At 44.8% G+C, this 26,845-nt stretch overlaps 1 protein-coding gene across 1 annotated transcript in view; it reads left to right on the top strand.

Annotated features, from left to right (window-relative positions):
* LOC109471121 (dynein heavy chain 6, axonemal-like) overlaps positions 1 to 26,845 on the top strand; it is a 43,331-nt gene that overhangs the window by 11,710 nt on the left and 4,776 nt on the right. The window contains 67 exon segments of the mRNA XM_019770346.1: positions 64 to 204; positions 385 to 514; positions 733 to 820; positions 1,015 to 1,136; positions 1,277 to 1,509; positions 1,762 to 1,884; positions 2,118 to 2,291; positions 2,473 to 2,691; positions 2,866 to 2,979; positions 3,232 to 3,407; positions 3,763 to 3,856; positions 3,858 to 3,996; positions 4,108 to 4,298; positions 4,644 to 5,042; positions 5,216 to 6,120; positions 6,289 to 6,456; positions 6,680 to 6,814; positions 6,917 to 7,095; positions 7,412 to 7,581; positions 7,862 to 8,020; positions 8,269 to 8,511; positions 8,820 to 9,033; positions 9,218 to 9,385; positions 9,563 to 9,702; positions 9,919 to 9,981; positions 10,243 to 10,434; positions 10,681 to 10,844; positions 11,118 to 11,350; positions 11,557 to 11,694; positions 11,911 to 12,048; positions 12,155 to 12,367; positions 12,768 to 12,967; positions 13,159 to 13,287; positions 13,442 to 13,530; positions 13,852 to 14,071; positions 14,358 to 14,786; positions 14,903 to 15,100; positions 15,270 to 15,431; positions 15,665 to 15,868; positions 16,036 to 16,217; positions 16,445 to 16,553; positions 16,767 to 16,987; positions 17,199 to 17,358; positions 17,546 to 17,677; positions 17,878 to 17,973; positions 18,096 to 18,236; positions 18,345 to 18,560; positions 18,796 to 18,914; positions 19,058 to 19,169; positions 19,293 to 19,414; positions 19,624 to 19,753; positions 19,990 to 20,104; positions 20,475 to 20,611; positions 20,821 to 21,091; positions 21,400 to 21,517; positions 21,715 to 21,854; positions 22,095 to 22,214; positions 22,506 to 22,700; positions 22,918 to 23,214; positions 23,504 to 23,714; positions 23,862 to 23,964; positions 24,158 to 24,385; positions 24,613 to 24,813; positions 25,074 to 25,270; positions 25,604 to 25,812; positions 26,055 to 26,263; positions 26,489 to 26,720. Coding sequence (XP_019625905.1) covers positions 64 to 204; positions 385 to 514; positions 733 to 820; positions 1,015 to 1,136; positions 1,277 to 1,509; positions 1,762 to 1,884; positions 2,118 to 2,291; positions 2,473 to 2,691; positions 2,866 to 2,979; positions 3,232 to 3,407; positions 3,763 to 3,856; positions 3,858 to 3,996; positions 4,108 to 4,298; positions 4,644 to 5,042; positions 5,216 to 6,120; positions 6,289 to 6,456; positions 6,680 to 6,814; positions 6,917 to 7,095; positions 7,412 to 7,581; positions 7,862 to 8,020; positions 8,269 to 8,511; positions 8,820 to 9,033; positions 9,218 to 9,385; positions 9,563 to 9,702; positions 9,919 to 9,981; positions 10,243 to 10,434; positions 10,681 to 10,844; positions 11,118 to 11,350; positions 11,557 to 11,694; positions 11,911 to 12,048; positions 12,155 to 12,367; positions 12,768 to 12,967; positions 13,159 to 13,287; positions 13,442 to 13,530; positions 13,852 to 14,071; positions 14,358 to 14,786; positions 14,903 to 15,100; positions 15,270 to 15,431; positions 15,665 to 15,868; positions 16,036 to 16,217; positions 16,445 to 16,553; positions 16,767 to 16,987; positions 17,199 to 17,358; positions 17,546 to 17,677; positions 17,878 to 17,973; positions 18,096 to 18,236; positions 18,345 to 18,560; positions 18,796 to 18,914; positions 19,058 to 19,169; positions 19,293 to 19,414; positions 19,624 to 19,753; positions 19,990 to 20,104; positions 20,475 to 20,611; positions 20,821 to 21,091; positions 21,400 to 21,517; positions 21,715 to 21,854; positions 22,095 to 22,214; positions 22,506 to 22,700; positions 22,918 to 23,214; positions 23,504 to 23,714; positions 23,862 to 23,964; positions 24,158 to 24,385; positions 24,613 to 24,813; positions 25,074 to 25,270; positions 25,604 to 25,812; positions 26,055 to 26,263; positions 26,489 to 26,720 — 12,319 coding nt within the window.

Below are 26,845 nucleotides of genomic sequence, written 5' to 3'. Positions count from 1 at the left end.
CGTGTAGTTTATGCCATGTAATCCTGAAGCAGTATCAACTGATTATCTATTGTTCCTTCCCAGGTTTTGAAAGAAGTTAAAGAGCAGGGAGAAGTAGAGATCACTCCAGAAGCCATGTTCAAGGTCAGCCTGGTGCTGAATGTTCCCACCCTGCCATCCCGCAGTACTGTGAAAACAGTGGACAGCCGTCCTGTTACGCAAGAGGTGGGTTCTGTAAGGGGTTTATTAGGTATCATGTTTTGAATCTTTATACTATCAAGACTTCTTTTTGCATCATCAGTAGTTGTTGGACTTCTTTTAATTGGTTAGAACTTTGGGTGGTGGTTACTGGAATGATGAACATTATTAACTATCTTCATCATCAACAATGTTTCTTATATACAGGTCCGCTCAAACGTCCCATCTTCACTGGCTAGACTAGAAGGTCTGGTGGCCACACCCAGCACAAGGGAGAGGAAAACGGTCACCTTCATAGAGGGGGGCATGTCAGAACTACAGGAGGAGGAGGAGACAGGTATGGTGCTGCTTACTGTATATTTAGACATGTCTCTGCGCTGTCCCTGGTGCTGAAATGTGTGATGGTGTGCGACTACTCAGTTTCATTTGATATCTTCTTGCAAATAAGATATGCCATTTCTACAGTTTTCAATACCTAAGCTGCACACAGAGGAATTCTGTATATTGCCTGGTTTTATTCCATGAATTTCAACATGCCACTATGTGCAATTTCAGAGGAAGATGACTCTGATGTGTCTGAATCAGAGGATGAGGCACCTGTATCCAAGCCAGTGGATGATAAGGCAAACAGGTTCCAAGCAAGGTTGGTCTTGACAATACACTCAAAAACTAGATAAAGGAACATTTTATACTGTTTTACTATAGTTTTTAGCTTTAAACCATATACCCTTCTGCCTCTTAAGGCAAAACTACTGTACATGTACTTAATGAAACAACATATGGTGATATATGTAATAATAATATACATGTACGTATAACATTCTACTCCCCCTGCAGCATGGACAAGATTAGCTCCTACACTGGATCTGCAGGTGGGGTGAACATCACACTGTCTCCATCACAGGAGGAGTTCAGAGACAGCCTCCGGGGAGTCATCTCCACATTTGAAAACACTGTCGGTAAGAACACAATTGTGCTTTTTTTAGTTGGAACACAAAAGATGGTTGACTGCAAAGCACAGTAAGTATTGAAAGTTAAAAGCTTACGACACACTTTCTACACTGTATATGTCAGCTACCGTACTTATTTGTAACTGCAGGACAAGTAAAGGCCTTACTCCGAGATCCGCGTCTGTCTGTCTTCTACTCCCCGCCGACCTATGACCTGAAGTTGTCCGTAGACGAGGAGAAGGAGGAGGAGGAGCGGGAGCTTCAGCGACCTTGGCCTGACATTGAACTCCTGTTTGGTGAGGACCCCGACTACCAGGACATGATCACCACCAACATGGACCACCTGGAAAACGCACTTGGAGAAGTCTTAAGTTATGCAGAGGTACATTGTGACCTTGATCTTGTCCTTCAGAAACATTTTTTGTTCAGTAGAACAGCTCATTGTTGCGCATTTCTAACCAAAACAAAAGCCAATTCTACTCTATATTTCCCTTTACTTGTTCTTTTAAGAAGCCCTTTTCAATCCCCATCTTACATTTAAGGATGCTTGCATGGCTTCCATTTTTTTTCTGTCAGATATAGGAGTGTAGTGTAATGAAATGAATAAATGATCTGTTTCTACCCTGTCCTTAAGGATTATACCAAGTTCACCGTTATGGTGGACAAAGCCCGGCGAGTGGACGTGGACGCCTCCATGACCCAACGGGAGTGGACCACAGAGGAGTTCCACCATGTTCTGTCCCAGCATACCGAGCAGGTACGTCATCTCTGTGCAGTAGTCTATCATACAGAACTCCAGGAATGTAGACTCAATCCCAAGTAGACTAATGATATGTCTGTCTAAAGGTTAAGGTCTTTGGTAGAAGGCTTTCAGTCTACACTTAGATGATAGCTAAAAAATGCCTAGAGCACATTATGTCACTCCTTGCCAACCGAAAGCACATCTGATTCAGTAGAAAGAGTGTTTAATCCAAAGACGGTATTTCCCAGGTGCGGTCCATGATGAAGATGAGGACTCATCAGAGGATTGGTATGATGGAGGTTTTCAGCAATGGCTTCCAGGGGTCCTGTCTGCCCTTCCCAAAAGAGGTGCTAGCTGCCATCAACAGGAAACTGCCAGTCATTGCCAACAAGAAAAATGAGGAGCTGATGAGGATTATTAAGGTTGGATATTCCCTGTTTTTGACATAAGATTCTTTAAGTAGAACTGTTCAATTAGGCTTTTAGCATTGTATTTTAAATGTGTGAGTTGGCTTTTGAAGATATATTTCTGACTTGCATATCAGTCAACTTCAATGTCTATCAAATGATCAATCCCATTCCACAATCGGTTTTACTTCAACAGGGAGCCTCCAAGAAACTTGACAACATGCCAGAGTCTGTGGAGGAGTTTGTGGAACACCTGACCTTCCTGGGCCGCATGGTCTCTGAGCTGCCCATCCTGGAGAGAGAGTTCACTGTCGTCACCAGGCTCTTCGTCATTGCTAAGAACTTTGAGGTGCCGGTACCTCCTGAGGAGTTGGCCCTGTATCAGACTCTTGCTCCTAGCTTCCAACATCTTAAGGTAGGGAATCCAGGACTGTAATGACTTGGAACACTTGTTATGTTTTCTTGATGTAATGTTTTGGCATTGTGTTATCATCCAAATTTAATATAAATACATATTTAATAGATGGGTGTTTGATAATTGATACAAAGCAGCAAATAATACTGATAATGCTGATCTTCCAAACAACAGTCCACCATCCTGTACTGTGAAGCCAAGAAAGATGACAACATCCGGAAGTTTAGCACCGACCTGGACAAGCACATCAACAACCTCCGATTTGAGCTGGTAGAGATCAAGAGCAAGGTCAGTGAGAATCTAGAAGAATATAAAACTCACCCCATCAAATTTCATTGTATTTTAGAATTTGTAAACCCAATACCTGTTGAATATATGTTAGTAAGGTTGCAAGTTCAGAGATACTTTTGATTCCCCTACCAAACTTACATCATTAAAAAAAGTTTGAAATCTTGTTAACAACAGTCTAGTGAAATTTGTACACATCAATGCAGTTAGCCAATGAATAAGGAATAATCCTACCACACTGCCCCACCCCAGGTGAGAGATCCCAACCTCCTGAACCCCGACACCCTGACTGTGGTTGCCACGGAGACCCTGAAGACCCTGATGGAGGAGGTGGAGTATCTGTCCAGCAAGGCTCGCAGCTATGCCAACTATCAGGACCGCTTCGGCAGCTCCATATCTGCACCCTCCAAGATGAGATCCTTTGCTGAGTAGGTTTTCAAACACTTCATGTGGGGTACTGGCACTGGGTGGTGGTCCAAAAATGCATTGTATTGTAATTTACCTATTATGATCTGTTTGATTTTTTACCTTTGTCAGAAGTATGTGTTGTCATCGATGATGATTCATGGACTGAATACCATGTTGACTGATGCGGTGTGTGTAGATTGATATTTCAAGGGTATTGAGCTATTTCAACATTTGTGTACTGAACAGTATCAAACTTGAGTGGTCACAGTTGTAGATGATACCAATGATATTTTACAAACCGTAAAGGTATTGTTTTCAGTCATTGTTTCAAGAATATCACCATCTCATTTAACGTTACCTTGATTGCTCCCCCAGAGAGGCGATGATGCTGGCGTCCAGTGACAGTGGTGCCAGTGCCCAGATTGTGCAGGCCGACCTGTCGGAGGTGGAGCGGGATGTGACCTTGAGGCCAGCTGCTGTGGGAGTCCCTGGATGAGTGGGCTAAGCTGGAGGAGGGCTGGAGGGCCACGGCGTTCGAGCAGCTCAATGTGGACGCCGTGCAGAAGAATGTCAACAGGTTCAGCCAGACGGTCTTCATGTTGGAGAAAGGTCGGCAAACGTTCTGTGTACTTTGATTGCTTTAACTTTCAAAGGACATTGAGAATTGTTGTTTTTAATGGCCAACATCTCTTCAACACTACCCGGTATGTGTCCTTGCAGGTCTCCCCCATAACGAGATTGTGCCAAAGCTGAAACAGTCGGTGCTGGACTTTAAGCAGGGCATGCCTGTGATCACCAGCCTGAGGAACCCTTACCTGCGCTCACGTCACTGGGAGGCCATACAGGAGCTGATAGGGAGGAGCATCGTCAGGGACAAGAAGTTCACCCTGGGCAACCTGCTGGAGCTGAAGGTACTGACGATTGTGCAGGCTTCGTAGTGTTTTCTAAGAGTCCATTTCGGAAGGTTCTCATTGGATAATTGACATTTAGCAGGCTATGATGTTTTACTAAGTCTATTGTACTAGTCACCTGATATGTAGGGCAAGATTTTCAACTATCAGCAGGAACAATGACTGCTAATTATTGTGATCTTTTTAGGTTTTTCATGTTCTGGCTGATCTCAGACATTTAGCAGATTATCCTAAACGGTATCTTGCTACTGAGTATAGCACATAAGGCTCAGTTCTGTATTGGCATGTCTTCATTTGTTTGACATGCTCTTTAATGTCTGACAAGCAAATTTTTTCCCCTCTCAGATCTTCCAGCACAAGGAGAGAATTGGTGACATCTCCACACAGGCCAGTAACGAGGCCACTCTGGAGGCCATGCTGCAGAAGGTCATTGAACTCTGGCACCACACTGACTTCCGCCTGGTGCCACACAACGTCAGGCCCGACATCATGATCATCGCCGGCATTGATGACATCATGGCCCAGCTGGAGGAGAGCCAGGTTACCATAGGAACCATCCGTGGGTCGCGGTACGTCACCGCCATCAAGACCCAGGTGGAGGACTGGGACCGCAGGCTGGGCCTGTTTGCTCGCACGCTGGACGAGTGGATGACATGTCAACGGCAGTGGCTGTACCTGGAGCAGATCTTCACCACTCCAGACATCCAGAGACAGCTGCCCACAGAGGCTAAACTATTCTCACAGGTAAGAAGAGAGAGTTGTCTTGTTTTATTGGCAGTGAACAACAAGTATTTGTAAAGGTTTCATTTTAAACAAATGATACAGGTTTTACCTCAATCAGAGCTAAGTAGCCCTCTCAAGAAAATGGCTTCCAGTTTGAGAATGAAAATTCTAACTGAGGCCTTTCTGCTCCTTAGGTGGACAAGTCCTGGAAAGACTTGATGCGTCGTACAGAAGACCGTCCCAACGCCCTGCGGTCTGCCACTGCACCAGGTGTGCTGGAGATCCTGCAGTCCAGTAACTCCCACTTGGAGAAGATCCAGAAGTGTCTGGAGGACTACCTGGAGACCAAGCGTCTGGTCTTCCCCAGGTTCTACTTCTTAAGTAACGATGAGCTGCTGGACATCCTCGCACAGAGCAAAAATCCTGATGCCGTTCAGCCCCACCTCAGGAAGTGCTTTGGGAACATTGTTGCCCTGGACATCCGTAAGCTGACCCACCAGCCTGCCTACATCAACAGCATGACATCGGCAGAGGGGGAGACCATCCCCATGCCCAAGAACGTCAGAGCAAGGGGCCCTGTGGAGCAGTGGCTGGGCAGTGTGGAGACCAGCATGTACGACACTGTCAAGAAGCACCTGAAGTCAGGGATGGTGGACTGGAACCCTGGTGGCCTGACCACCTGGGTGCTGCACCATCCCGGGCAGGTGGTACTTACAGTGGCACAGATCATGTTCAACAGGGATGTGGTGAAGGCCTTCCGGGCCGTGTCTGTACCAAATGCCGTCACCCAGGTCAGGGACAACATGGTGGACACCCTGACCAGGCTGGCCAGGCTTGTCTCCACACCCATGCACTTCTACCAGCGCATGACACTGGAGGCCCTGCTCATTATCGATGTGCACAACAGGGACATCCTGAAGGAGATGATTGACAACAAGGTCTACAAGTCAGATGACTTCGGCTGGACCAAGCAGTTGAGATATGAGTGGAACGAGCACACAAACTCCTGCAATGTCCTGCAGTGTAACGCTACCTTCCAGTATGGGTATGAGTACCTGGGCTGCTCTCCCAGACTTGTCATCACCCCACTAACAGACAGGTAGGCAGAACAGTAGTCATTATAGTAGGAGGGAACTATAGGAGCATAGTTATAAGTAATCAATTTGTAATGTCCTTAAGACATAACATGTACATTTAAAAAGAAACCACTGTCTTACTTGTTATGTCTACCTGAGCTAACCATATTAACCTTTTCTTGCCCTCACAGGTGCTACCTGACTTTAACAAGTGCTCAGAACCTGCACCTGGGTGGATCCCCCGCAGGGCCAGCCGGCACAGGCAAGACAGAAACTGTCAAGGACCTGGCCAGGGTCATGGGCAAGCAGTGTGTGGTTTTCAACTGCTCCGAGGCCATTGACTACAAGATGATGGGCAGGTTAGGTCCTTTTTATACTATTTGCTGCAGTGGTAGATATTTTTTTATTTCTGGTTGAAATTTCTTTAAACTGTGAACAGTGAAGGCCTTTTGTGTAAAGAAACATACTACATTACTGGCATATTTTTAATGATGAAACTTTGTATACCTCTGAATACAGTTACTGTAACTTGAAAGGAAAAACTTCAGATTGGCTCAACATGATGATTTGTTCCTTCTACAGACTCTTCTCAGGCATGGCTCAGTCAGGGTCCTGGTGCTGTTTTGATGAGTTCAACAGGATTGATGTGGAGGTTCTGTCAGTCATTGCCCAGCAAATCCACACCATCAAAACTGCTAAGGATGGAGGAGCACTCAGGTAGTGTGAATTATGAACTGAGGTTGCAAAAAAATCTGAGAGCTCTCCAGGTCTAACATTTTGTATTTTACATGTAATTTTAAATTTCACCTCTTCCTGCAGGTTTCTGTTTGAGGGGAGAGACATTCGGCTGAACATGAGCTGTGGGTTCTTCATCACTATGAACCCTGGGTACAAGGGTCGTGTGGAGCTGCCAGACAACCTCAAGTCTCTGTTCCGCCAGGTGGCCATGATGGTTCCAGACTATGCACTTATTGCTGAAATCATGCTCTTCTCAGAAGGTCAGCTGAAGGACTTCTCTCCATGATCTTTGCACTGTTGTTTTTTCCAAGATTTTTCATGGTGTTGATAATCAGTCAGACTTGAAATTGGGATTTTAATATTGTGTTAAAAATCCAAGGAAAGACCTATGTTCAAGAATTATTGTCTCATTGCATTACATGTAATTGAATGAGGTGACAAAAATAGTCTGTTTATCTAGAATGGCACCTGGGACAAATGTAATTATTATAGTGTGTATGAATCTACAAGGTATTTGGTCAATCTAAGATCTACAAGCATTCACATTTCTTTTACAACATGTATTTTCTTCCCCAGGCTTCACAGCTGCCAAGTCCCTGTCCACCAAGATTGTGAACCTGTACCAGCTGGCCAGTAAGCAGCTGTCCCAGCAGGACCACTACGACTTCGGCATGCGTGCCATCAAGTCTGTGCTAGTCATGGCAGGGCAGAGGAAGAGCAGCATGCAGGAGGCACATCCAAATCAGGCAAGGAAATCAACCCCATTTTAACATCCTTTTTGCTTATGCTATATTGGTATCCATTAAACTGCTTGTAGGCTTGAAAGACAAAGTTTTAACATGGAATAAACTCCTTTTGAAGTTGGTATGATGCTAAGAAAATTGTTGATTATTGTACTGGGTAGTGAAGGCTTATCTATTTCTAAGAATTGTTGCGGGAATGTTTTATGATATGGTTTATTTGGTACTTTCACCAAAAGACATCTGCCATAAGCAAAGCTAATGGCATAAATGATCTGATCTACAGGTACTAAATGAGCAGAAGGAAGCCCACATCTTGATCCAGGCCTTGCGAGACGCCAACCTGCCCAAGTTCCTGGCTGAAGACGTGCCGCTGTTTGAGTCCATCCTGGCTGATCTGTTCCCTGGGATTGTTTTTCCTGAGCCAGAGAGTGGAGTCCTTGAGGTCAGTATTTGTAGATCCATGTCTAGCTGTTTTTAACAGGGAACTGGGGTTTAACAGCACATCTTTAGAACTACAACAAAATCTATGAGACTGAAAGTGAAATAAACAACAACAACAGCAGTTGATGTACTTCAAACTTTGGTCTTAAAGCTGGATAGTTAGATGTTAGAACTAAATATGCCACCTCGGTTTTCTGACTGTAGTCAAATCAGTCTTCAGGATATAACAAAGAGACCCTTCCCTTGCAGAAAGCCATCAATGTGTCTATCCGTGACCTGGGACTGCAGCCGTGGCCGCTGCAGCTGGAGAAGGTGGTGCAGCTGTACCGGCAGATCATGGTGCGCCACGGCGTCATGCTGGTGGGACCGACCGGAGGGGGGAAGACCACCTGTCGCAACATCCTGCAGCGGGCCCTGGTGCTGATGCCGTCCATGCAGGAGGAGGGGACAGTCGGCATGCACCTCATGGGGACTGGCGGGAAGAAGGGGAAGGTGAGACTTGCTTTGTGAGCTTTTGAATCATTGTGCTGCATTTTTTTAAACCAAGAAGAAAAGAAAAAGAAAATCCTCACGTCTCCACCTTTTTAGACTTTCTTGTAGCCTGTTGATCTTATCAATGTAAGATTTACAGCACATCCATTAAATATGTAGAGGAAGAGCTTATAAGATAGAAAAAATATTGAAATACAAAATTTAATGTAATGTACAAACACTTCATACATGAAAAGTTTTATATTCTGAATTCTTCATGAGCTAGCTCCTCGTTAGCTGACATTGTTGCTGCTATTGTATATCTGAAGGTAGAGACCTTCACCCTGAACCCAAAGTGTGTGAAGCTGGGGGAGTTGTACGGTGCCACAGACCCTAACACCCTGGAGTGGACGGATGGGCTGATGGCCTCGGCTGTGCGCAGGTTTGCTCGTGAGCTCACTGCCGGACCAGAGACACAGACAGATGAGTGGGACCAGCGGCCTCCAACAACAACAAGCATGGGATCAGGATACACAAGAACAGGTGACATGTTTTACAAACTTATCTGTTGTCTGAAGAAAAACCATCACATCCAGTAAAGCATACTTCAAATGTAGTAAAGGTTTAGGCCATAGACTTGTGGAAACATTTTTAACAACTAAAAGATTTTTTTAAGTCAAATTCTCCTTGTATGTTGTAAGAATAACTTTCTGTTTCCTCCATCAAGGCACTGCGACCCCTGCTACACCCGAGGCAGACATGGAGCCAGATGTTGAGGAAGTAAAGGCACCAGAAGGGGAGATGTCTACTCACAAGGAGGAGGTCCCCACAGACTGGAGGTGGCTGGTGCTGGATGGGCCTGTGGATACACTGTGGGTGGAGAACCTCAACACAGGTCAGTCAGTTTAGGCAAACCTCAACACAACAGACCATTAACTCTGACTGTAACAGAAAACTGCAGGGCATATCCATCACCAGCTTAGTCATTGCTTGTTTCCCTGCATATTATTTTTGGTATTTATAATGTTAGCCATCTAGTTCCTGTCATCTCAGTGCTGTTGATATCTTCCAGTGTTGGATGACACCAAGACCCTGTGCCTGGCTAACGGTGAGCGGATCTCCCTGCCTTCCGGCATTCGTCTGACCTTTGAGGTGGACAACCTGTCCCAGGCTAGTCCTGCCACCATCAGCAGATGTGCCATGGTCTACATGGTGGGTTTTAAAACATCCATGTAACAATGATTACTCCAGATTTTTAAAGTGATTTTCCACATGTTTGGATCCTTACTTTTCAGATTGTTAATGAATATAATTTCCTGATATATTTGATTTGTTAACAGCTCCAAAGAACTAAGTTTCTTTTAAGTATACTTGTGATCTTAGAGTTGATGAAATGACAGTACATGTATTTGTTCTTCTTGCCTCTAGGATCCAGTAGACCTCGGCTGGAGACCTTTTGTGAAGACATGGCTGACCAGGCTGCCCAGAGATGTAAATATATCAGTGCACTAGTCACTCAATGAAACATTTTTCTGTTGCTTGATGCTGATGATTTGCATGTTGGTTCAAATGATTCTGGCATTGCCAGAAAGATGCAGTACCTAAATGGTAAATGGTGCATCAGTTCAGCCCCTTGATTTTAGGTAGCAAATGTACATGCACAATGTGATGATTGATAAAGGAGGTCACCAGGAATGAATCCTAAAAGTTTGAGCCATAACATGACAGACACGATGTCCTTTTCCTTCCTAGATCCCCGAGACTGGCAGGACCCATCTGGAGAAGTTGTTTGAGCTGAGTATTGATGATGGTCTGGCCTTCACGACCAGGAGAAAGAAACACCAGCACCTGCCGGCCACCGACCTGGGCATGGTGTCCTCACTCTGCAAGATCCTGTCTGCACTGCTGGACTTCATGGGCAAAAATGGGGGGTTTGGAGCTCAAGGTAGGGTGTACATCTTTATCTGTATCCTACCTGTTGGCTCCAATAAAGATTGGCTATTCCTACACTGGACTAGAAATGATTGTAGGCAATTTTTAGCAAATGGAAAGATTTGAGCTTGACACTATTGGTGTATAAGGAAGTATTTGTATTTTTTTCTTGCTGCTAATATGCGTAATCCTTCGATGTAATGTTTACGGTAGTAATTGCCATAAAGCAGATGTATGACAAATTTTTCGCATGATTACGATGACACTGACACTGAAGAGCGGCCTGACAGTGCGAGCAGTCGTCACTCCAGCGCCTCCCGCAGCTCAGCCACATCCAGGGACAGCAGAAGGCACAAGAAGAAACGTCGAGAGGAGAGAAGGGCACAGCTATACCAGGATGCTTTGGGAAAGAAAGGCAGGAAGTAAGGAAATTTTCACCTTTGTTTTGTTTTGTTTTGTTTTGTTTTGTTTTGTTTTGTTTTGTTTTGTTTTGTTTTGTTTTGTTTTGTTTTGTTTTGTTTTGTTTTGTTTTGTTTTGTTTTGTTTTGTTTTGTTTTGTTTTGTTTTGTGACCAGAGTTGATACTCCACCCATGTGAAACATGGAAGTTATACTCATTTAGATGAATATTGCTTTCTTATAAAAATGTTTTCTTCTTGTAACAAATAAATCACTCTTCTATACTTTGTATAACAGGGATGATAAGAAGTGGTACATGGAGAAACACCCCCGTGACCTGGCTGCCCTGCTGGGGAAGATGTTTGTGTTTGCCTTCACCTGGTCCATCGGAGGGAACCTGGTGCGTGAGGACGACCATGACGAGGATGCCTTCACTGTCAGCACCAAGGAGAAGGAAGACTCTGCTGCTGCTGTGTCTTATGACTTCGACAACTTCATACACGACAAGTTTGAGATTGAACCCCCACTGGGTAATCATCGCATTCTCTGTGTTGTAGTCCTCAGTGATAACTTGGAAATCATTTTGTATTGGATTCAGAATTGTTGAGTGATAAAAGCAATTACAACTATATTATACCATAACCATTTTATGTACGAATTCCAGATGGATGCATTGATAAAAGTTGTGCAAACTGGTAACTGATGATATTGATCATAACCGTTTCATCGTGTACAGGTGTGAGATTACCCACTGGAAACAAGTCCATCTTCAGCTACTTTGTGGACATGCAGACTGGCAACTTTGTCCTGTGGGACAGCCTGGTGCCAACCACACAGTCTCTCATAGAGAGGGGCCTCACACATGTTACCTTAGGTATGTCTTACACTGACTAACAGGTTCTAATGGACTTCTTAACCTATTGCTCTGAGTTGGAGACACTTTAAGTCTAAAATTGACACAATTTATTCAGGCCAATCAAGCAGTCCAGATGGAGCATTTCCTTCTGTTGTCTTTCTTACCATCATTATGAGAAAGCATGGGAACAAATGGCTGGCTTTTATAGATGTTCCTATTAATCCTTACTTGAAGGGGAGGCCATGGGCATGTCAGCTGAGCAGAGCCGCAGTATGGGCCTGGACAGTCAGCTCATCCCTACTGTGGACACTGTGCGCTACTCCTTCCTCATGGCTCTGCTACTGCTGCACAAGAACCCAATACTGCTCACAGGTCAGTAACATTGTAATTAAGCCCTGTACAAATTTTCCTGCTCCTTATCCATGGATATAGCAACATTTCAACAGTTCATCACCTCTAACTATTTGTGTCCATCCAGGTGACTCTGGTGTTGGGAAGTCTGCCATTGTGCAGGACATGTTGTCCAGGCTTACCAAAGATGGAGGCACAGCCACCAAAGGTAGCACGATCCTGGGCAGTATCTTCCACTATGCTGAGAGGTCTTCAAACATCTTGGAGAACATCAGCAGCCTGACCAGTGGCTTCCTCGGAGAGAAGCAAGGGGGAGACTCTGGGTCTATGTCTGACATGGGTGAGAAAAATCTCAGACTCTTAATTTGCCCGGTGACAGTAGTCCATGGTATATAAACAAGTGTTGTTGTTTGGAAAACCTGAAATCCCGAAGTCTTATGTGATACATGTTGATGACAAATCAAACAAGTTGTTTTGTGTAACTCATATGTACATTGCAGCTTGATATGTATTGCTGGCATTATGAAGACATTGAATTTTGTTTACCATTCGTTTTCTAGAGCAGAGGTTTTTGTTTCCTATGAAAGACATGAGGACTTCATTAAGATTCTGTTGAGGGATATTTCTTGAAGCAAACCTGTCACAAGTTTACTCCTACACTGGTTGAATATTGTAAATGCTCTTGTACTTACAGTTAAGAGGTTTTTCTGCAGCATGTTAATCTCCTATCCTCTCCCCAGTCCCCAGCACTGCCGGCAGTACTGTGGAGGTGTTGAGCATCGGCAGCCAAGGAGTGCTGAGGCCCAAGGTCGGGGTGGGGGTGATTGCCTCCACCTTCCAGTTCAGTGCACAGACCTCAGCAGCCAGGACCCAGCACCAGATCACCAACAAACTCATCAAGAAGGGGAAGGACGCCATGGGAGGGCCACGGGGCAAGAAGGTCAGTCCTAAGGAAAAAACGCCCTATTGTTACCATTTTCAGGGGTTATTTCCTGGTTAAGGGATGGCTGTTGCTTGACTGTGTGTATTCAGTACTACAGTATTCCTGTGTGTCTAACTTTCCCTCAATTACTTAATTGTGTAGAAACCAAGCTTGTGATCCAGTACTGATAATGTTCTGTATGTTTTCAGGTTCTTGTGTTTATAGATGACTTGAACATGCCTGCCCCTGAGCAGTATGGGGCTCAGCCTCCACTAGAGCTGCTCAGACAGTACTTGGAGCTGGGAGGATTTTATGACACCAAAAAACTGACATGGAAGGTCAGTGGACCGGGATATTTATTACTAGGTTTTATTACTGGAAAGAACATTTGGATATGTAGCACAACTTGTTCAAATGCATATAATTTGTAGGGGTTGTGATACTTTCATCTGTTTGTCATGTATTTGAGATTTGTCTCCATGTTGCCCCCAGAATGTGCTGGATGTGACCCTGGTGGGGGCCTGTGCTCCACCTGGAGGAGGCAGGAATCAAGTCAGTGCCAGGCTACTCAAGCACTTCAGGTGGGTACTGGACAGTTCAGATGTGTTTGACTAATTTGAAAGCCCTTTTTCAAGAACAGTTCATTTTTCAGCACCAAGGAAAAGCACTGTTTCCCAGGTCATTTCAACCTGCTCGGGGACTTAAGTCTTGTTTTTAAAACTGTGCATTTGTTTTTCTCTGCCAAGATCAAGGAGAGCTGGTTACACAATTTAGGTATTTTGGCATTCTTCCATTTCCCTGTCCACTAACTTCAGTGCTAATTGCTTCAGAATCTTTATTTTCAGCCTCCTCTCTGCACTCATTTTAGTCATGTTTGTAATGGATTCTATGTTGTCCTGCAGCATGCTGTGTCTGCCCCAGCCGTCCTCCAAGAGCCTGCAGCACATCTACCAGGTGCAGCTGGGCAGGTTCTTTGAGAACGGAGACTTCATGCCAGAGGTGAAGGAATGTCAGAAGAACCTGGTGTCAGCTGGGATTGCTGTGTACTACAAGATGTGTGGCAACATGCTGCCTACACCGGCCAAGTCTCACTACACCTTCAACCTCAGGGACCTGTCAGAGGTAAGCATGGAGTATAGTACCTATGCAAGGATAGCCTGTCAAATGTACATTAGATAGACAGGCAGTCTGACTATTGATGTACATTTTGTAATATCTTTTTTATTTGAGATGGAAAACTTGTGCAAACGTTTCTTTACTGCTCTTTGGAAAGCCCAATAAACCTGCTTAGCTACAAATTAGTTTCATCTTTTGTATAGTGGTAAAAGGTAGGTTTTCTATGATTTTTTATATAGTGGTAAAGGGTAAGAGTTCTTTCTGACAGTCAATATTTCCTTTTTGCTCCCAGGTGATCCGGGGGTTACTGCAGGCAGATGAGACCGTGATTGTGTCCCGTGAGACGGCTGCCCAGCTGTTCGCTCACGAGGCTACACGAGTGTTCCACGACAGGCTGGTGGACGATGTAGACAGGATGCAGTTTCACGCATTCTTGTCTGACGACCTGCACAATTACTTCAAGGTGTCCTGGACAGCGGACAAGTTGTGCCGGGAACCTGTGATGTTTGGAGACTTCCTGGACATGCATGCTCCCAGTAGTGTGGGGCGTGTCTACAGGTATGTGTCCAACAAGAAGAAGCTGGCAGGAATCCTGGAGGAGTACCACAACAGGCTCACCATGGGCTCACAGGAGAAACCTCTAGTGTTCTTCACAGAGGCAGTGGAGCACATCACCAGGGCAGCTCGAGTCTTTCGGCAGCCAGGGGGTCACATGATGATGGTACGGTACCTTGGTGAATTAGCATTGAATTGCCAATTTGATTGAAAGCATATTCCAATTATTTTCAAGTGCTGAGTTCTAGATATCTTGAAGTAATCCTGTCATGCATGTTACAGGTTGGTTTGGATGGTACAGGGAAGGCCAGTTCTACAGAGTTAGCCTGCCACATCTCCCAGTGTGAGCTGTACAAACTGAACATCACCAGGAACTACCTCCATGCTGACTTCAGAGATGACCTGAAGAAGGTGTTCCACATGGCAGGGGTGCAGGGCAACAAGACGGTCCTGCTGCTGAACGATGCAGACATCATCATGGTGAGATGAACTGCCATCAATGAATCATTCATGAACCATTCTCTCCTCTTTTACATGTACCTAAGTGAGGAGCAGCTTCTGTAAAACAGTTACAAGGACCAGTAGACGTGTGGTTTGCAGGTGTCTTTTCTGTTGCAGTTTTCGGCATACTTTCTCTTTGTGTGTTTAGGAGTCATTCCTTGAGGATGTGAACAGCATCCTGAACAGTGGGGAGGTGCCGGACCTGTTTGACAATGATGAGTTGGACGCCATCGCCATGGAGCTGAAGTCAGCTGCGCTGGAGGCAGGCATCCCCGACACCAGGCAGGCTGTGTACCAGCTCTTCATACAGGTGGGCTCATCAGGAGATACCTGTTTTTGGCAGAAATTACACCAAAATGTGGAGGTCTCCAATTTGACCAATGCCTCTTATTGGCATTTCAGCTGAATTAGTGTTTCGTTATTATTATTTTTAACTATTACAGAGATGAAATTGTAAGTGAGATTTTCAAACCACAAGCAGTGCATATCTGTACATTGTGCTAGGTGTATCTGTGGTAATCATCTTGTTCTTCTACTTTTTAGAGAGTCCAAACCAGGCTGCACATTGTCCTGGCCATGAGTCCAGCCGGGCACACTTTCCGGCAGCGCTGCCGTGCCCACCCCGCCCTCATCAACTGCTGCACCATCGACTGGTACAACGAGTGGCCTGAGGAGGCCCTGCTGAGTGTGGCACATGCCTACTTCAGCAGGATAGACTTTGGCACAGAGGAGGGGCAGGACACAAAGGTGGGTATTGACTGTAGGTCTAGGTCCCACTTTGTGCTGGCTCCAGAGATTTTAGGGGTTATCTTATCAATATCAATACTTGCCAACTCTTGATACTGGTATATTGTAGTAGAACAATTTTATAATCCCATAACTTTTACCTAACCACCAATTTTTTGCCCCCCCAGGACCTGCGTGAGTCAGTTGCAGGGGTCTGTGTGGACATCCACAGTAGTGTCACCACAGCAGCCAAGCAGTACTACCAGGAGTTGCGCCGGTTCTACTACACCACACCCACCAGCTACCTGGAGCTCATTCAGCTCTACTCACGCATGCTGGAGTCCAGCAGGCAGCTCTACATGAACAGCAGGTAAGAAAGATAACTTAGTAACACAGACTTAGGCACAGTAACTTAGGCACAGACCAATAATATCATGGACACGGGCGGATTAGTAGCTCTATGGTTAACATGCAATATACAAACCACAACAAATAATGTTACATGATCTCTTTTAACAGGCCTTCCTAGCAGTGCACACATATTGATGTTGTAAGATGAATTAGTAAAGATTGTAATTGACCAATGATCTGTTGCAGGGATCGCCTGCTGGTCGGCCTGTCAAAGCTGTCAGAGGCCAACTCACTAGTGGGCACCATGCAGGAAGAACTAGTGGCACTGGGACCCAAGATAGAGGAGAAGGCCAGGGTAAGGACCAATGTCAATGTTCTTCCTATCTTCCAATCTTTGTTTAAGTTGGAAAGGGGCATTTCTTTCTATACATGTACATGGTCAGGATGTTCTGACTACAATGTAACAGAAAACATGTCAAGACGTGAAATGTTTTACAAATCAATGGGAATCAAAAGCAAAATATGCCTTGCTCAGTTTGCTAATCATGAGGTCTCTGCTATCTTGCAGGACACTGAGCTGCTGATGCAGCAGCTGGCTAAGGACCAGGAGGCTGTGGATGAGGTGAGACTGATAGTGGAGGAGGAGGAGCAGACCATGGCCAAGGAGGCCAAGATTATTGAGGACTATGCAGAGGAGGCCACCAGGGACCTGCAGTCTGTCCTCCCAGCACTGCAGACAGCCATCACTGCACTAGATGCACTGGACAAGTCTGACATCTCTGAAATAAGGTAAGGTTTATCTTCTGTTAATGAGTTGTTATGGCTTTCATTTGAACACTTAACATATTGTCAATTCCTGTCAAACATGAAGAGATGAAGAGAGCAGGGAACATTCAGTAGAATTTCATGTCCAGTTGATGGTCTTGTTTCCTAGAAGACAAAAAAACTACACCTTCCTTTTAGAGAATCTTGAGTTTCATGCAGAGTTGTTGTTTTCCAGAGTGTACACCAACCCCCCTGTACTGGTGATGACAGTGATGAGTGCTGTCTGCACCCTGCTGCAACAGAAGCCAGACTGGGCCACAGCAAAACAACAGCTCTCAGATCCCTCCTTCCTCAAGAGACTGGTCACACTAGACAAGAACAGTATTCCCAACAAGGTACACTTGTTCCTGGAATACAAGTCTTTCCTTATGGATGTCTGTTTTGAAAATTACTTTTGAACAAACAAGAGCGAAGACTATGTACTTTGATATTATATACTTCATCAGGTTGTTTGTTTGCATTATATATATTCTACAAAAAATACATACAGTAAATATCATTTTGTTGTGATGTTTTCCACAGGTATGGAAGAAGCTGAAGCAGTTCTCTAAGCACCCAGACTTCACCCCAGAGAGAGTAGGTGGGGTGTCGCTGGCCTGTAAGTCCATGTGTCAGTGGGTGTTGGCACTGGAGCACTACATGGAGGTCTACAGGGTCAGTCTGCTCTTCTTGTTCAGTAGTGGTGCCATTTTTAGATGAAACTCAATGTACACAGAAAACTTTAAGGAGCCTTGATATTTAGGATGTCAAGACATTTGTATGAAACACCAGAAGACTCTAGAGCAGCAGAATTCAAGATTCAAGAATGTTTATTTATACTAGAAAATATCCCATTCACCCCAATTCTCATACAGATGGTGGAGCCCAAGCAGCAGAAAGTAAGAGAAGCCAAGGAAGCACTGGAGATTGCAAAGGGCAACTTGAAGGCAAAGCAAGAAAGTCTTGCAAAGGTAACAATCACATAGTCACACTATTCCATAGTCACACTAAGAATTTGATGAATGTAGATGAATGTTGATACCTTTTTCATCATTATCTGTAGTTGTGAAAGTTTTTTCTTTGAACCCCTCAGATCCAGGAGCACCTGCGCATCCTGCAGCAGCAGTACCAGGACAGTGTGAACCAGCGGGAGTCCCTGCGGGAGAGGAAGGTTCTCACCACCAAGCGGCTGGAGCGGGCGTCCATCCTCACCACTGCACTGGCAGACGAGAGGGTCAGTGGGAACCTAATGTGGCCCAACTTGTAGTGTCATAGTGGGCATTTTGAGAAACTTTCACCACATCATATTCAAATAATCAACTGATCACAACTGCCTCCACAGGTTCGCTGGAAAGACAGTGCTCACGACCAGGATGTTAAACTCCATGGAGTGGTGGGAGACACGCTCCTGTCTGCTGCTAACGTCGGGTACCTTGGGGTTTTCAACGCCCCCTACAGGAGACTACTGGTATCACAGTGGCTTAATAAATGCCAGGCAGCGGCCATCCCTGTGTCCAAGGACTATACTCTGGTTAATGCACTGTCAGACAAGAACAAGGTATGATGCTATTGTACAAACAATTGTCATTCTCAATGATGTTTTAGTTGTGTCCTTCAGATCCTCTGTACATTGCTCCTGTCCATGGTGCTGATTTTTCTACTGTAGTGGTAAAGTATCATATTAGTGACTTGATTTAATACACATATAGTGATAAATATCACAATGTCAATCGTGCAATTAATCTAATATATATTATAGTTTCTTTGAAGTGACACATTCCTAATTGTTTCAGGTCAGACAGTGGCATAATGAAGGTCTGCCACAGGACAAGCACTCTGTGGAAAATGCTGTTGTCATCAAAAGTGGACACAGATGGCCTCTCATCATTGATCCTCAAGGGCAGGGCAAAAAGTAAGGACTACTGTATTCACATGTCTGCAGTGGGGCATGTATTCATTTTTGTGTAGTTGGCTGGAGGAAATATTTGGTCAGATTAACTTGCCACCTTAAAATGCATTCCCCCTGCACCAACCTCTGACACTTGTATGTTCCAGGTGGATCTGTGGGATGGAGGGAGAGAGGCTGAAAACCCTGCAGGCTGCCGACCCAAATTACTTGAAGATTTTAGAGAACGCAATCCGAGTGGGAGAACCTGTTCTGCTGGAGGTGGCCAAAACTTGACTATTGTTTGTTTGTTTGTTTGTGTATAGATTGAATCATTACAACTCTAGCAGCTTTCCTAATGTTTAGTAACTAATGCTGTTTCCTATGAACCCTCTTGTTCTGTAGGAGGTGGGAGAGAGCCTGGACCCTGGCCTGCACCCCATCCTGGTCAGGAAGATCATCCACCGTGGTGGGCAGGACCTCATCAGGCTGGGCGACACAGAGATCGAATTCAATCAAAACTTCAGGTGAATCCTATCTCTTTGAGTTCACAATTCAAAACAATCCAGCAAATCAAAATTGTTCCCTGTTAAAGCATATAACAGTTACACACTAAGTTTTCCCTGAACACTTTTCTGGTGTTAAAACATTAAAGGACATGATCATCATTCAATTTTCTCTTGTGTGTCTCATGTTTCAGTTCAAAATGATAGTTAAACTTGTGGTTATTTTGCAGGCTGTATATGACGACCAGCATGCCCAACCCCCACTTTCTGCCAGCTGTCTGCATCAAAGTCAACATCATCAACTTCACTGTAACATTTGAGGGGCTCCAGGAGCAGCTTCTGTCTACTGTCGTCCAGCAGGTCAGCAAGTATTAGCTACACTACTAACTCAGTATCCAGCTGTCCAGTTGAGATGTATAGACAAATTCTGGCTCACGTACACAGTCCATTACATATGCCCTTTGCCAGGTACACCTGCCATAGCGATATGAAGCATCTTGAACAAAATACTTTAACTTTGATATTTCATATCAAATGGTGAAGTGCAGAAACAAGGAATTGTAGATTAACAAAGGAGTGATGTTTTGTTTCCAAAGGAACGCCCTGACCTTGAGCAGCAGCATGCCCAGCTGCTGGAGAGTATTGCAGCTGACCTGCAGCTGCTGCGAGACCTGGAGGACAAGTCACTCAGTCTGCTGCAGAAATCAGAAGGTGAACAGAATCAACCATACCTCATGTGGCATCATCTCTTCAGTGTTTTGTGAAGCAATATTTCTTGTCATAGAAAACACCTTTTGTGCTTGGACTTGCATGCTAGGCAGAACCTGGCAGCTTGAAACATCCAGCTTGTATTCCTTTTGGTTAAGCCTAATGTTTCAAATGTTGGCACTGTTAGGTTTGCATGTTAATGAAAGAGCATAATATTTCTTTTCTGTTATATTGGACATAGAAGTTGATTAAACTTTCCTAGTATATTTTGGAATGGAAAGTGTTGTACATGTATCAGTGATTACAACTATGAATTAATTAGCACCTGAAGAAGTAGTTTTCTCTTGATATTTCAACTTTCTGTGTGCTTCAGGTCACATCCTGGATGACCAGGACCTGATTGAGACCCTCCAGAGAAGTAAGAAGATGTCAGCTGAGATCACACAGAGGGTTGGGCAGTCTGAGGAGACAGAGAAGAACATCAACCAGGCCAGGCAGAAATACCTGCCGGTGTGTCATACTCATAGAAATGTGGTTCTAGAAATGTCTGTCATTTTGCCATCAACCATGCAACATCATTCTGTAATTGGAAATATAACAGTTAACTCCATAAATTGGATTTACACTGCTACACTGGTAAGTTTGAATGCAGTTCAACTGCCTCAACAGCTGTTCATTTAAAGACACTAATCCCCCAAATGTCCATGTCCTTTCCTTAGGTTGCCACCCGAGGTGCGGTGCTGTACTTTGTGCTGGCAGACCTGGCCATGGTGGACGTTATGTACCAGTTCTCCCTGCCCTGGTTCCAGCGCATGTTCCGCCAGTGTGTGGACTACCTCAACATCAAACAGTCCCTCTCCATGGGCACCCCCACACGGCCCCTGAGTGGCACGCTCCGTCCACAGAGTGCCCGCAGCAGTCCTGACATCTCCCATCCAGCACCTGCTGCGGTGAAAAAGAAGCCAGACCTAGTCGGCCAGGACTTAACAGGTATGCTGGTAGGATGGTGGGACAGTTTCTCACCAAAAATGATGAACTTTCAAGGTAGAAAGGCTTTTATTGACTATGATATCACCAAATTATTTTAACCCTCCAATCATTACAAAATATCTATTACAATATTCTTATCATATTACATTGTTCTTAACAATGTTCTAACCAACCTTATGAAACTATAATATATAAATCAAAGGTAGAAAGCAATTGATTGTTGCAACAATTTTTTCATAGCGTATGTATCAAAATGACACAAAATAGTAGCAGCAAAAGTCTACAGCTCTGACTTTCTCTCCCTCCAGCCCATCTGATGAAGATGATTGACACATTAACAGAGTCTGTGTACAAGGTCGTGTCTCAGGCTCTGTTTGCACATCACCAGCTCATGTTCTCCTTCCTCCTGTGCACCAGCATCATGAGGTAGGAAAAAAATTCATGCATGAAAACATGCTGCTCTTCAGTTGCCAAGTTTGGATTATATCCTATCAAAATATTTGGTGTTTAGTTGTGATTTGTGTCAGGTATCCTGCAGAAGATGAAATAAAATGAATACCCATTTTTTGGTGTCAAAATTAAGAAAGCCTTAATTTTTTCATCATTTGTTTTTTACAATCCAGGAATAATGCAGTACAGAGCACATTGTCTGATGAGGTGCTGAACAGCCTGGGGGGTCTGGTGGAGAAACAGTGGCTGATCTTCCTCCACACTCCCATATTTGCCAACATGATGGATGCTGAGACAGAGCAGCAGACTGATGGTCAGTGCAGAACCTTCAGATTCAAACCACCCTTGTTGATGAAGTACAAATTAAAGTACAAACCAATTACAGAGCACTATGTGGTACAGATGTTCATTGAGAAGCATTTAAATTTTCTTTTTTTCATTGTTGTAAAGCAGAATTGACAACTTTTTTGTTACAGTAGTGTTAAGTTGTTTAATCTATTATTTCCTTGCATGTCCTAACATACATCTCCCCTCCATGCCTGGTGTTTGTCAGGACTGACCCCCATGCAGAGGCTGGAGATGCAGGCAGGGATCGGGAGTGACCCCTCCAGCCCCAGTCTCACCCCCAGCAGCAGCAGGCGCAGCAGTGTCAGCGGCAGCACTCCCTTCATAGGTACAGTTACAGTAACATATCCTTATCCTCTCAAACTTCCACACACTTCAGTAGTGTCAGCGGCAGCACTCCCTTCATAGGTACATGTATGTCTTTATCCTCACAAACTTCCACACACTTCAGCGGTGTCAGCGGCAGCACTCCCTTCATAGGTACATGTACTGTAATATGTCTTTATCCTCACAAACTTCCACACACTTCAGCGTTCAACATCTTACATTGACATAAGATAGGTTAGCATACATAGTTTACACATATCCAGTGTGCTGACTTCCATCTCCTTTCTTGCAGGGAAGAGCACCATGCCCAAGTGGCTGACAGCTGAGAAGTGGCGGCAGTGTCAGTACATCTGCTCCACCATGGAGGACTTTAGTCAGCTGTGCCACAGCCTAGTGTCCAACCCTGAACAGTGGCAGCTGCTGCTCCGCATGGACGACCCCTACCACGCCATGGCCACACGATACATTCCTCTGGAGGAGATCAAAGGTAAGAAACATGCACTTTTTCCAGTGACCAAAGAGAAAGGACTAATAGTAATACATTAGGAGAAAACTTAAGATCAAAAGCAAGCTAAGAAGTCAGGACTATTTCCATGTGATGTACCATAGTTGCACTGCAATATTGTTGACACCACATATCTGCAATTGTTTAGTGTATGTTTAGAGCCAAAGAGTCTCTAACCACTGTTATTTCCTTCTATCAGGGGTCGGTTCCAGGCCAAGTTCTGGCAAGTCCACCAGCTCCAGACCAGGTTCAGGCACACAGGAGAGATCACAGAAGACTTCAGCTAAGAAGGTCCTGTTTAAGTGGCAGGAGCTGTCTGCCTTCCAGAGACTCATTCTGATCAAGATCCTGCAGCCAGAGATGCTGAAGGCCTCCATCCGCTCCTTTGTGGAGGAGAAGATGGGGATCAAGTTCCTGTCTACAGGAGACTTTGATCTGAAGGAGGTGTTTGAGGAGTCGGATGCCCAAACTCCTCTCATCTTCATCCTGTCTCATGGTGAGAAGGGTGGCTTGTTATCATCTGGATAATTGACAGTCTTGCATTAGATGATAGCATTATTTAAATGCCCGATGTGATTGTTATGCCTGTCTAATTTTACCAACACTGTAGCCTGGGTACCACCCTATTTGTATGCCGGGGCTCCCATACTCGCTCCCTAAGAAATTTCTGTGTACACTGAACATACAAAATTTGTGAACCTTCACTTGACATATAGACATTACTTGTCAATGTCAATGAAGGTGTAACTCCTGTTTGCTCAGAAGTATTGTTTCCTTTTCCCCAGGTTCGGACCCTGCTGCCCAGCTGATGAGGTTTGCTAAGGAGGTACGTGGCAGTACTCTCCACATTGACATGATCTCCCTGGGGCGTGGCCAGGGGCCTAAGGCAGAGGAGCTGATCCAGAAGGCTCACATCTTGAAGGGTCGGTGGGTGTTCCTCCAGAACTGCCACCTGGCTGCCTCCTTCATGCCCAGACTGCAGGCCATTGTGGACAGGTGGGAGTCATTGTTCATCAGTGACATCAGTGTTTTCTGAAAGTCTGATTATACTTCCAGACACATAACATCCCTTCTATATGTTTTAAAGGATTCCCTTCCATGTTCCTCTTCTCTGTTAATAAGTTGTGCTCTTGTGTTTTTCAGTTTTAACAAACCAGGTGCAGATATTGACCCCCAGTTCCGCCTGTGGCTGAGCTCCAAGCCTGACCCCTGCTTCCCCATCACCATCCTACAAACTGGGTTAAAGGTCAGTGGAGTGGAGTAGGGGCATAAACATACAAGTTAAACAAAAGAAAGTCACAAACAAAAAATATGACACTACCCGGTATAGTAAATACTTAGTAAGAGTTGTTTCATATTCATGTCATGTCATTCCATGCACACCACGTACACTTTACCTAAGACACCTTCAGTCACAGTAACCACCTGTGTGATTCCAGATGACTGTAGAGCTGCCCCAGGGGCTAAAGGCAAACCTGCAGCGGTCCTTTGGTAGTGGAGGATCAGGGATTGTTACTGACCAGCTTTATGAGGATGCCAAGCTGGGCCCGTCCTGGAAGAACCTCCTGTTTGGGCTGTGCATGTTCAATGCTGTGGTGCACGAGAGGAAGAAATATGGTCCACTGGGCTACAACATTCCATATGCCTTCACTTCCTCAGACTTGGAGGTAAGTCTAGCATTTTATAGAATGTGCTCTGTGAAGTCTTGTTTCATTAGGCAAGACATTACAAAACAATTCCCATTCCTACTGAGTATAATTATATATAGTATCTAAACACATGTGAAAGGAGAATGCTTTCCTATGCCATGCATCCTGCAAAGTGGTGTTTGTAAAGAGGGATAATTATACTCATGATGCATTCCATTGATGTGGAGGTTTTCTGTTTGTGTCAGGTTTCCCTGCAGATGCTGCAGGCACTGATGGTGGAGGAGGATGGGACGGTCCCCTGGTCAGCCCTGCTGTATCTGACAGGAGAGGTTGTGTATGGAGGCAGGGTGACCGATGCGTGGGACAGAAGGTGCCTGCACAGCATCCTACAGAGGTTTCTGTGCCCAGAGGCCCTGAACCCTGGGTACTCATATTCATCTGATGGGGTATGTATTTCAAATGCTTTTTTTTTAATTTTCTTTTATTCTGGTTTCAGGACATCAATTGTCTTGTGCTTAGTTGTCATGTCAATGTCCAAGCATGATTCCATGGCTGTCATCTGTAGATGGTGACTACAACAGAATGCTCCTAGTAGTGTTACTGCATGGAAATTACTTTATATTTCACATTATACAGTACTCTGACTAACATACTTTTAACAATCTGAAACATTTACATTTTTTGTGCCTATGTTCTTGCTTCACAGTTATACCAACCATTGCCAACTTCCTACTCACTAGCTGAGTCCCGAGCATACATAGATGCCCTCCCCAATTCAGACTCTCCTGACATCTTTGGCATGCACGAGAACGCAGAGAATGCCTTCCTCCGGAGCCAGGCTTCAGAACTGATTGAGACCATTATCAGTGTCCAGCCAAGGCTGACGGCTACCGGTGTTATAGGGTAAGAAAAGTCTCACATATCACAATGTGTGCAGTGTCATTACTATTACCTGGGCAGAAAAAATAACAACAGGAATTCTACACAGTTCAATACAATCATCATTTGTGTGTAATCAACACGTAGGTATAGCAATTGAACACACAGAAATTACAGTCAGGAAGGGTTTGAGACTGGAAGTATATTTAGAAATCTGGCAACAAGTTTTCATATAATAAGTGCCTTGTAAATAAAAAGTGTCTTGTTTGTCAGCAAGATTTTACTGTGTTCATATGATTCAGAATTACTACATGTATTTGATACTAATGATGCTGGTTTCCTCTGTTTGTAACACAGATCTGGGAAGAGTAGTGATGAGATTGTGCTTGAGGTGATCTCAGACATCTCACAACACCTGCCTGAGACAGTGGAGCAGGATGAGCCTGGTACAGCCCGGGACAGAGATGCCGGGTCGGTGGGACGTACCACTCTCAACACCATGTTTGCCAGTAACCAGGCTGCCATGAGGAAAAAGAGCCTGGAGAAACAGGCCAAGGGGGAGAAGGGTGAGTCCATAGAATGTAGTGATTCAGATACATGATTTAGGAGAAGACTATTCCATTGGATATGAAGACACAGTGGTTTGACTGTAATTTATTCATTTGATTATTGTATTCATGTTTTTGTATGCATGTTCATACCAAGTCATTCATGCACACTCCTGACAGGAGTAAAGCGACTGGCAGGTAAAACTATTTACTTACTCAAAACATCCATCTTATTGACTTTCTGCAATGTGTGCCTACAGTTGGACAGGAAGACCCTGATGACCTGAGTAACTCAGCGCTGGTGACTGTCCTGAGACAGGAGATAGACAGGTACAACAGGCTGCTGGCAGTGGTGCACTCCTCCCTCAGGTCTCTTACCCTGGCTGTCAAGGGAGAGGTGGTGATGTCAGAACACCTGGAGGAGGCCTACAACTCCTTCCTGGTCCAGAGGGTGCCAGAGAAGTGGCAGGTGAGAAACGGTTCTATTCGCTGTAGCTTCCCTGGTATTGGCTTCTTTATGTGTCAAGTTCCTGTGTGATAAAAAAAGGTATTGTATGGAAGTCTTGAGGTGGAAAAGTCACTGTGTGGGACCCCACAAGATCTATCCCCGCAGTGCAGTGAAGTGTGATGTAATAAGATTAAAGCGACGTTTATATTGTAGCCTCCTGATGACTTTCTTGATATCCCTCCTCAGGAGGCAGCGTATGAGTCGTGCAAGCCGCTGGGCTCCTGGGTGAAGGACTTGGCTCAGCGGACAGACTTCTTCTCCACCTGGGCAGAGCTGGTCATCGGCAACATGGAGAAGAAGATGGGCATCAACCGGCCGGTCAGTAAACAGTCGCCGCTGTCCCTGGACCTGGGGGAGGGCGAGGTGACCAGGGATGGACCACGCAGCTTCTGGCTCTCAGGATTCTTCTTCCCACAAGGTCAGATTCACAGAGTGTTCAATTTGTGATGATTATCCTAGTGTCAAAATTGTAGCTAATGCAGGTTGGGCACAACCACATAAGTCTACTTTAAAGTTTTTTTGGGGCGGTAGAACTGGTGCATT

Source organism: Branchiostoma belcheri, unplaced genomic scaffold (assembly GCF_001625305.1).
Source record: "Branchiostoma belcheri isolate BF01 breed outbred unplaced genomic scaffold, Haploidv18h27 scaffold24, whole genome shotgun sequence".
NCBI classification, from domain to species: Eukaryota; Metazoa; Chordata; class Leptocardii; order Amphioxiformes; family Branchiostomatidae; genus Branchiostoma; species Branchiostoma belcheri.
This window is presented reverse-complemented; position numbering and strand designations above follow the sequence as displayed.